Source organism: Galeopterus variegatus, unplaced genomic scaffold (genome assembly GCF_000696425.1).
Source record: "Galeopterus variegatus unplaced genomic scaffold, G_variegatus-3.0.2 Scaffold7896, whole genome shotgun sequence".
NCBI lineage: Eukaryota > Metazoa > Chordata > Mammalia > Dermoptera > Cynocephalidae > Galeopterus > Galeopterus variegatus.
Genome location: NW_007734007.1, coordinates 51,086 through 61,412, shown reverse-complemented (window position 1 = coordinate 61,412; position 10,327 = coordinate 51,086). Strand labels below are relative to the sequence as shown.

General features: G+C 55.8%; 1 protein-coding gene across 1 annotated transcript in view; it reads right to left on the bottom strand.

Annotated features, from left to right (window-relative positions):
- Positions 1–9,347, bottom strand: part of PADI1 (peptidyl arginine deiminase, type I) — a 40,157-nt gene extending 30,810 nt beyond the window's left edge. The window contains exon 1 of the mRNA XM_008592405.1: positions 9,256–9,347. Coding sequence (XP_008590627.1) covers positions 9,256–9,347 — 92 coding nt within the window. The remainder of the gene's footprint in view (positions 1–9,255) is intronic.
- Between the last annotated feature and the right edge of the window lie 980 nt (positions 9,348–10,327).

Sequence of the window (10,327 nt, the reverse complement as noted above, 5' to 3'; positions counted from 1 at the left end):
GTGAGCCCCAGGCCCCAGGCACTGGGATTTGACTCATGGTGCAGCCCCCAGACCAACCAAACCTCAGGTCTGTAGTCCTGGAGTGTCCCCAAACTCACAGTCAGGTGAACTAATGGGTTTGAAAGCACCCCTTTCTATGAAAGGGACCATAATCATTAGTACTGCAGGAGTCACCCGTCAGTGTCCTTGTCATCACTGTTATCTTCAGCCTCATTTCCATTGTAATGCTGATGAGCCTGCACCAGTCTCTGCTGGGACAGGAGCAGGAGCAGGAGCAGGAGTGGGAGGGGACAATCATTTGTATTCTTCAAGACCCACTTCGAATGCCACGTCTTCCATAGAGCAGAGTGTGGGCTCTGTGTGGAGTGTGGCCTCAAATCTTGTCACTCAACTGCTCTCAGCCTCCATTTTCATCTTCTGTAAAATGGACATAATCCAAAGAGCTACTTCCTGGGGCCGTTGGGGGGATTCCGTGAGTGAACGTATTTAAAGAGTAACACTTAGTGTTCAACGCTGTCATGTCCGTCGCTATCAGTCTTCTCAGAGCCCCCCAACAACACAGCCCACTCTGGCCAGAACCTGTGTCCCCTACGGCACTGGTGCAGACCTTCATTGGGGCCCCTTCACATTCCATCTGTGTCACCAGGAAGCATTAGCCTGACTCGCCCTGTGACGTCCCCACCCCTTGCCCAGAGCAGGGCCAGTTGCACCAGGTTCAATAGAAAGGCTACAAGGAGAATGGGGCAAACCCTTAGAGACACTCACAAAACGAGGTGCAGAGGGTGGGATGAGCACAGCAAAGCCCACGGGTCATCCCCAGCCATGTCTGCTTGCTTGGCCAGGTATGCGCCCACCCACTGGTCACAGCGTCAGGGTAGCATGTCTCATAGGTAATATTGGGGTGAAGAAAGAGCCCCCAGTTTCAAGCACCTGCTACATGCCAGGCACACGCTGGGATTTCCATACCCATGATCTCATCTACACTTCACAACAGCTCCCCGGGGAGGTGTTGCTGTTTCCATTAGCAGATGAAGATATCTTCTCAGAGAGGTTAAGTAACTTTCCTCGGGTCACACAGATGGCAAAGGGAGGAGGGAGCAACAGGTTTGTCTTCTCTCCTGTGCTGTCCTGGCTGACACTAACGTGAGAGCGTGTGCCCTGAGCATGCTCTTATCGTGGACTGGAGGAGGAGACAGGAGGATGTAGGAAGGAAACAGGAAAGTGTGGAAACTTTGCAACACAAGCTCTTCAATGTCGTTCCTCAGGAGCCTCAGGCAGGTTGGTGGCACAGAGGCAGGAAAGCCACCTCCCTACCCGTCCCCACCCATGCACCAAACCTTGCAGGGGCGAGGTCGGTACAGACCGGAAGGATTTTCTGTCCTAGGATGGCGAGACTGGAGAGCATGTGCATAGGCCCTAGGTCAGAGGGAGGTCATCCTGGCCAGCCCCCTGCCCAGTGCAGGACTGCGTGCTGGGGACACTTCCCGTGACAGACGGCTCATTACCTCACATCCCTCTCTGCTTTGACAGCTCGGGTAATTAGAAAGTATTTCCTTTTGCTTGGCTACAACCTGACTCCCAGAAGCTTCCACCTACTGGGGCTCCACAGACCACACCTTATCTCAACAACTCGGAAGTTTGCCACCTGGCTCTAGGGAGAGAAGAAACAGCAGTCACAGAGAAATCCTTCCCATGCCATCCATCCACCCTACCATGCAGCTCCGATGTCAGCAGCTCCTGGGGACAGGAGCTGGATGGGCAGGGATGTGGGGACCAGCGTGTCCTTGGAGGTTGTCCCGACACTGTGCTGGGTGAGTGGCAGGGCACGAAGAGGAGAATTATGCAGAATCAGATGAAAATGCTAAAGAGTACTCAGAGGGCGACCCTCAAGCAGACCAGGCCTGCCAAGCTTATGGCCCCCGGCACACCGGGCCAGGCCCCGCCCACCAGGAGCCCCAGAAGCACCAACCCTCAGGTGTCCTGGACTTGAACTTTCAGGGACTGAAACCGCAAGAAATGCCATAGCCCAGCCGGCAGGACCTGCACCTCTGGTGCAGCCACTCCATGGGCGGTTCTGCAGGGAACAGAGGATCTGGCTGCACAGCCGAGAGCCCCACAGCACTGGCTGGCCCCGCATGGGCTCCAGTGCTAAAGGCCAGCTGCTCCCCAGGCACACACAGAGATCTGATGGCTGCCAGCGACTCTGCCTCAACACACTGTCCTGAGAACCTGCTGTGTGCGTCANGACCCTCAAGCAGACCAGGCCTGCCAAGCTTATGGCCCCCGGCACACCGGGCCAGGCCCCGCCCACCAGGAGCCCCAGAAGCACCAACCCTCAGGTGTCCTGGACTTGAACTTTCAGGGACTGAAACCGCAAGAAATGCCATAGCCCAGCCGGCAGGACCTGCACCTCTGGTGCAGCCACTCCATGGGCGGTTCTGCAGGGAACAGAGGATCTGGCTGCACAGCAGAGAGCCCCACAGCACTGGCTGGCCCCGCATGGGCTCCAGTGCTAAAGGCCAGCTGCTCCCCAGGCACACACAGAGCTCTGATGGCTGCCAGCGACTCTGCCTCAACACACTGTCCTGAGAACCTGCTGTGTGCGTCAGGCTCCACGCCGGGCACCAGGAAAGTGGAGATGACTCACCCCTGGCCCTGCCCTCGTGGGGTCCACACAGGGCAGGAACATCAGGACTACAAAGTGTCCATTCTCTGACTCCATCCCCACGGCCCCTTCATGCTGGGCAGGGAAGTTATTCTTCTGCCCATTTTACAGAAGATGAACTGAAATACAGAGAGAGGTCACACAGAGGATGACAGTGGCAGAGCTGGGATTTGACCTCACTAAGGTCTGTCTACAAAACTCATTGGCTGCCCTGCCCCACTCCACCCCTCACACTGACCCAGCAACCTAGAAGATTCCCAGGTCATGGGCAGTCTCAGATTGAGCTCACAGAATTCAGAATCAGGCAGACCTGGGCTCAAGTCCCAGATCTGGCATTTGTGAGCTGCGTGACTTCAGAAAAGTCTCTCGACTTCTCTGTGTCTCAGTTTCATTGTTTGCAAAACGGGGATCAGCGTTGTCCCTACTTCCCAGGCTTTTTGTGAGATTTAAGTGAGATAGTGCAGTGAGCACGTCACACAGTGTGACTATTGTCATTACTGTCACAAAGGGCATCTGAAAGGTGTGGAGGCGTGAGCAGACCTGGGGAGGAGAGCACACGGGGGCCTGTGGATAAGAGGACTCCTGCACCTTCTTCACTCTCCTACCTGATCAAGAAAACAGATTCAATGTGCGATTGTTAAAACCCACATCCTGAAATTTGCTTAGCTCCCTGACTGAGATAGGGGCTCCTCACGGGTGGGCACGGGCCATACCTCCCTCAAGGGCCCAGGCCAACACAGCGAGGCACACAGCAGAACCCACATCCTGAAATTTGCTTAGCTCCCTGACTGAGATAGGGGCTCCTCACGGGTGGGCATGGGCCATACCTCCCTCAAGGGCCCAGGCCAACACAGCGAGGCACACAGCAAGTGCCCAGGAGCGTATATCAAACGACTGCAGTTGGGTGAAACCACAGGAAGGTCTTTGAAAAGGGGAGGTGTGGGTGCTAGGCAGTGAGAGGGCAGCTCAGACAACCCCCTCCAGGCCCCCACCTCTGGCTTTGACTTTCCCCTTGACCTTTCTGCAGGGCTGGCTGTGGCTGACAGAGGCTGCAGCTGACCCTGCAGACCCCACACCACGCTCAGGCATTTTCTTGGAAGTCTAGAATCACACGTGGCATGGCTATGTCCTCTCCTTTCCCTCCTTCCGGGGTTCCTTATGCCTTGTCATTGCTGGGGGTCAGGGGGGCACACCCAGAGAGCCCAGGAGGAGGGGACCCCTGCCCACCCAGGAATGGGGGCTGGAGATGGGGGGAGCTTTCAGTCACTGGGCTTCCCAGCAGAGGCAGCCAGGGGCTGGGGACCAGAATGTCCCTGAGAGAAAGGCCCTGAATTTAGAGTCAGGGTCATGAGCCACTTCTCCCCTCCCCAAAGCGTGCCTGCACTCTGTGGGTTATAGAATTCCCCATCTGTAAAATGGGAACAATAAAGTTGCCGATGTCACAGATACAAACAATAAGTGATATCATTCCCACCTGATATGGGAGGAAGCAGGCTCAGAGAGGCCGAGTGACTGGCCCACGGTCACACAGCCTGCAATGACCAGCCTGCCCCCCAGCAATGGTCATGACTACCTGCCATCCCCTTCTCAGCAGTCACTGACTTGGCTCTCAAATGGCCCCACCCCTGTGGGGCTTCCTTCTATGGAGCCCAGTCAAGAGGGTGCCTCTGGGTTGGGGGGCACAGCCCTCCTTCTCCTCAAGTCCAGAAGCCCCAGCCCACTCTTCCCTATGTCCAGCAGCCTTGGCACCCAGCCTGGCTCAGACCACACCAGCTGCACCCTCTGCAGGATCCCACTGTGGAGTTTTTGACCTTCACTCTGCCCACCTATCCCAGCATGATGCCTGGGACCCAGGTGGGGGCAGCCAGGGTCATAAGTGTGGCTGGGAAGCCATGATGGAGAAGCCCTTGGCAGGGCTTCAGGTGGCCTTGGACTCAAATGCAGGGTGATGGGGTTCTCTGTTCTGGGGCTCAGGGCACATCTGGAGGTCCCGTTTTTATAGGTCTGTACCACCTGAGAGGGAAGGCTCCAGCCAAGACCCTGCAGGTCCCAACTTCCTCAGCACCAGCCCCGAGGGCCTGGGTGCCCACCTGGATGGAAGCATTTGAAATCCCCTGGCCTCTCCATCTCATAGCTAAAGCTCACCACGTCTTGGGCCTCCCCAGGTGGCTGCTGTCTTCAGCTGGGTGTGAATTTTCCAGTTCCTTCCAGCCCCACATCTCACCTCCTGCCCCCTCAAGGGACGGGACCACTTGGTGGAGCTGAGTAGCTGCTTAGAACCACAGAGAAGAGGGTGAAGCTTCTCTGAACAGAGCAAAGGAGAGGACAACGGCTTGAAAGGAAAGCATTTTGGAGGGTCAAGGAGGAATCTACAACATCACAAGTGAACACCCCCCCAACACGATTCCTTGCATCTGGAATCGTCTCTCAAGGTCCACCGGCTCAGAACAGGCCCTGCATTGGGCTTATCTTGGCTGCTCCCAGCCCCTGCCAGCCCCTTGCCCACCGAGAGGGAAGGGTGGGGACCAGGGAAGAGAAGAGGGCCTGGAGGTTGAAAGTGACAGGAGCTGAGAAGGGGAGAGGAGAAGGTGCAGAATGAGGGGAGATTCCAGAACTGGAACCCAAGAGATGACAGGAAGTGGCAGAGAGGTAGAAAGTGGGGGCCCGAGGGGTCCGGGGTCACGGGGAGGGATTCCGAGCCAGTCTCAGAACGGCAGGTGGCAGCAGGGACCCAAGAAAGCAGGGATGTCAGTAGAACTGAGGGGTGGCCAAGACCCTTCCTGCTGCCACTATTTAACGTTTTGAGAATGCCCGCACTCCAGCGTTCCAAGTCCGGATCCTACAACTGCTGGGCCTGTCAGGGCCCCCATGACGGAGGAACCCAGCCTCATATTCTCTAGGAACTCTCAAACTTTTCATGTCACTTCCAATTAAGGGTGTCCTGCTGCCATGGTGACAAGCAAGGAGGGACAGGTGTCCCAGCCTGGCGCCCACAGCCTGGCAGCCGCTGTGAGCTACTGTCGCACCAATCCTGTAATTACCTGAGAGGAGCACAATTATGCTCCATTGTTCTTCTGCAAAGTTAAAAGCACTCGTTGACTCAGTGCCAACATTAAGTATACCACAAGGTGTATAGCTCTGTTTTGGCGTGTTCATTTTCTGAAATACAGGGAACCCCAGAAAATGCATGTGAGAGGCCCACAGCATCCCTCCTCCCTGTACTCCTCAAATGCTACCACTCTCTCATCTGAAGAGGCTCTTTTGCTTTAAGGCTTTAAAGCAAAATGGGTGGGGAAGGCTGGAGAAAAGTCCAGGAGAAGGTCCCCGTCCCCTGCCCAGCCAGCCTTCTCCATCCCGAAGAATAAATGTTCATTATGGCCTCCAGCATGGGACTCTGATTCTGGCCTCTGAAGACAAGGAGGGCTGTGCTGGACCACTAATGGATTCCCCATGCTGCCCACCCCCTTTCTGTTGGCATGAGCCCTCCCATATCGGCATGGGAGCCACCTCAAGTCCCCAGGCAAAGACAGGAACAGCCAGGGAAGTCTGGCCAGTTCCAGCGAGTCAGAGTGGTGAGCTAGCCCGCTGGGGTATAGGGGTCGGGGTGGTGATCTGACCCACTGCGCTGTGGGAGTCAGGATGGTGAGCTAGCCCACGGAGGTACGAGGGTCAGGGTAGTAAGCTAGCCCACTGGGTGTAAGGGTAGGATCTGCAGTACATGCTGAATTGGGGGATTCCTAAGGCTTCCTCAGGCTGAGACACCCTGAGGCACACAATTACCCCAAACACAAATATTTCTCCAAATAACCAGTCCATGCAGCCCCTAGGGGCATTAATCACTTCCCATGATTCACCACTACACACCCATCTCCTGGAGGGCTCCAACTCTGGGTAGCTCAGGTGACTGGCACACCTCGTCTTCTGGAGGGCTTCCCGCTCCTACCAGCAAGAAACCCCTTGCTTGGCCTCAGCTGTGGAGCCCCAAGTTTATCCTTTATCATCAGGGGTAGCCTTTCCTCCCGGCCCGCTTAGCCCCTGGAGTGAGCTACAGGCTCCTCTTAAAAACCTCCCCAGGGCCGGCCCGGTGGCACACTGCGCTAGTGTGCCGCTTGGGAAGTGCGGCGGCGCTCCCGCCGAGGGTTCGGATCCCACATACAGACCGGTTCCCGCTCACTGGCTGAGCGAGGCGCGGGGGCGACACCGAGGGTTGCGATCCGTTGCCGGACACGGAAAAAGACAAAAAAAAAAACCTCCCCAGCTTGACAATTCCATGCCCCCCTTCCTCTGCCTTTTGCAGACCTCGCCAGCAGGAAGTTGTCTGTCACTGTTGCAGAGTAAACTTCTGTGTTCTAGTTTAGAGACCTCATCACCACAGATGCCTGGGATGAAAGTTCCTGAAGGGTTCCTGGGTGGAGGTCTCCCATGTGCTCACTTCAGGACCCCAAAGCAGCCTCCCCCTCCCAGAATCAGCCAGAGGACAGCAGCTGGAAGAAGCCCGGCAGCTTCCTCCTGCCCCCAGCTGGGCTGGGCCTGCACTGAAGGATTCTAAGGCACTTGGTGTTCCCAAAGGAGCTTTGCAGACAGCACTGTCTATGCTCCCAGCACACACGCCCAGGTCTGTGCTTTCCTCCTCCCACCCTCTGAGATGTGATGGGGAGAACTGATACAGGAGAAAAGGGAGCCCACAGAGCTGAGAGATGTGAGCACCTCCCACAGTCAGGGCACCCTCAGAGCAAGGGCTCAGTACATACATGGTCTCATTTATCCTCCCCCCAGACCCATTAAGGTGGGTGTTCTCGTTTCCCCATTTGTCAGGTGCAGAAACTCAGGCTCAGAAGGGCAGCAGCTTGCCTCAGGTCACACAGCCACAGACAGAGCCAGCATGAAAACCCATCTGTCCAGCTCTAAGATCTGGGCACTTTACCTCTACGGGGAACTGTAGAAGGGATTCGGCTCAACTCGTCAGGGCTCAGATGAGGAAATGAAGCCCAGAGAGGGCCAGTGACTTGGCTCCCACTGGGCACTAAGTCAACAGCAGAGCTAACACCAGACCCAGGTCTCCTGGCTCCCCATCAAATGCTTCCGGCCTTAATCATGCCGTTGGATGAGAGCAGGGGCCTGGAAACAGGAAGGGGGCCCACTAGGGGCTTCTTCTCTGATCTCGGTGTTAAAGTATAATTGCCACATAAAATATAGGATGGCTGGTTAAATTTGAATTTCAGCTAAATGGCAGATTTTTAAAATATAAGCATGTCCCATGCAATATACTAAAAAAAATGGTTTGTTTATCTGAAATTCAAACTTAATTGGGCATCCTGTATTTTTATTTGCTAAGTCTGGCAACTCTATGTTAAAAGGGCAGGAGAAAATTGGGTATCCACTGGCCACCTAGATCCAAGAGAACCAAACCCCACTTCAGGTTCCCAGCAGAGATTCAGAGTCAAGGTCTGGCCTCCAGGGCTCCTGGCTCTTCCTGTCCTGCCATGCCACTGGAGCCCAGACTACTGCCCAAGAGAGCAGAAGGGAGGGCCTCTGGGGCAGAGGATCACCTGAGGCCAGGTGGGCAGCTGGGTTTAGCATACAGTAACCAGCCTGGGCAAGCACAGGGGCTGAGACCCAACAGGGTGGTGGGAGCTCAGATCCCACCTCATAGCAGCCCCCCTTTTTCCAACTCCTCTTTGAAGGGAACTCCCACCCTGGGCACCCCATCTGCAGCAGTCCAGCACCACCCGGTCCAGCAGGGGTGGAGTCCATAGACAGTCTGTCAGAGATGGAAATGCCCCCCAAGATCACCAAGTCCAACTCCTTCAGTGACCAGGTGGGGAAACTGAGGCTAGGCCAAGTCCATGGGTCCCCACCTGGGCAGAGCCAGGACAGGAAGGATTTGGGCCAACAGGAGAAGCTGATGCTACTGCTGCCCTCTCAGATGCCATCATTGCCACCCATCACGGCCACCCTCACTGCCATCATCATCATTATCATCATCACCATCAACATCATCATCTCATGGCAAACACAAGACCCAGGCCTTGCTCCAGGTTCTCTTCTTAATTTTAACTCGTTGAGTCATCCCCTAACCACTCCCTCCTGATCCCAATCACCCTAGCTGCTGGCTGGCCTCCAAGGACCAAGCTGCCACACACATCTCTCCACCTCAGAGAGATGGGGGGTGGGCAAGAAATTGAGGGAGGGGAGGCAAAGACCTTTCTTCATCTTGACCAACAATTTGTTCTGCTGTTACACACAAGTTCTGCTCAGAGGTCAGGATCCAGAGCCCGAACCCCAAAGCCTGGCCCCAGGGCTCAGAGTTAGAATCCTGAGGCCAGACTCTTTCTTATCCAAGGGCTTGACAATGTCCTGACCCTGAAGCCCAGGAGCCAGAGTCCCAGGATGACCAGGGTGACTGACCAGACCCTAGTCTCTCCCTCCCAGGCTCTGCAGCCAACTGCACCTTCTTGGCTGTCAAAACAACTTCCTGCCAGCATCCTCCAATGTGCCCAAGCTGTCCACCAGGCCCCCACCCCACTGCCTCGGGGTCTTCCATGCTAGTCCAGCTCTCTGCAGCCAGGTGGGTGTCTCCCAGCTCTCACCTGTGAATATCCACAAGTGTCTCAACTCCCACCACGCACACAGCATAGGTGGGCTTCTTCAGGGACAGCTGCACAGTTCTCTGTGGGGCCATCCTGTCCCCTGGCTCCTGACCTCCAAGATCAGCTCCAGCACCCCGGTGGCCACACACCCCGGCTCCCCAGCTCCTCTCCTGGGCACTTTGTCGCCAGGAAGGAGCACGAATTCTGATGGGCTGATGCTGTCCTCCTCCCTTTTAATTTCATCCCGCAACCTGATTAGCCTGCCTGAGCCTGGTCCCCACCTCCTGGCTCCACGCCCAGTCCTTCTCAGATGGGACTGTCAATCTAGGAGGCCAGGGAAGGAGGCGCCTGAGGTCCCTCTGGGAAATAGGGAAGGGGACATTCAGCTGGGGGCCTTGGTGGAGTAGGACTCACCTGCCAACAGGAGACACTACAGAACTCCCCAGCAGCCCCTGCCCTCCCCTCTTCCAGTCTACCCCTGTCCCCAGACTCTTGGTGCCTGAACCCATACGGTAACAAAGTCAGTGTTTCTGAGCGCTGACTATGAGCCAGGTGCCAGCTAAGCAGTTTGCAAATCTTATGTGCTCAGAGATCAGGTGGCATCTAAAGCACAGTGGGGTCAGACTGCCTGGGTTCAAATCCTGGCTCTGCTTCTCACCACTTATGGTCGTTGTTAAATTATTTCCCTGTAGCTCCATTTCCCCGTGTGCAAGATGGCAGCTGTCACGATAGTACCCGTTCCATTGGGTTGATGTGGGGATGACATGAGCTATGTGTAGAGGTTTAGCTCAGCACCTGGTGCCTAGCATTTACTAAAAAAAATGCTAGCAACTAGGCCGGCCCGGTGGCGCACTCGGTAGAGTGCGGCGCTTGGGAGCGCAGCGGCGCTCCCGCCGAGGGTTCGGATCCCATATAGAGACCGGTCCGCTCACTGGTTGAGCGCGGTGTGGGCACGACACTGAGGGTTGCGATCCCGTTGCCGGTCACGAAAAAAGACAAAAAGGAAAAAAAAATGCTAGCAACTATTACTCGTGTGCTCATCTTGCAAGTAAGAAAACCATGGCTGCAGGTC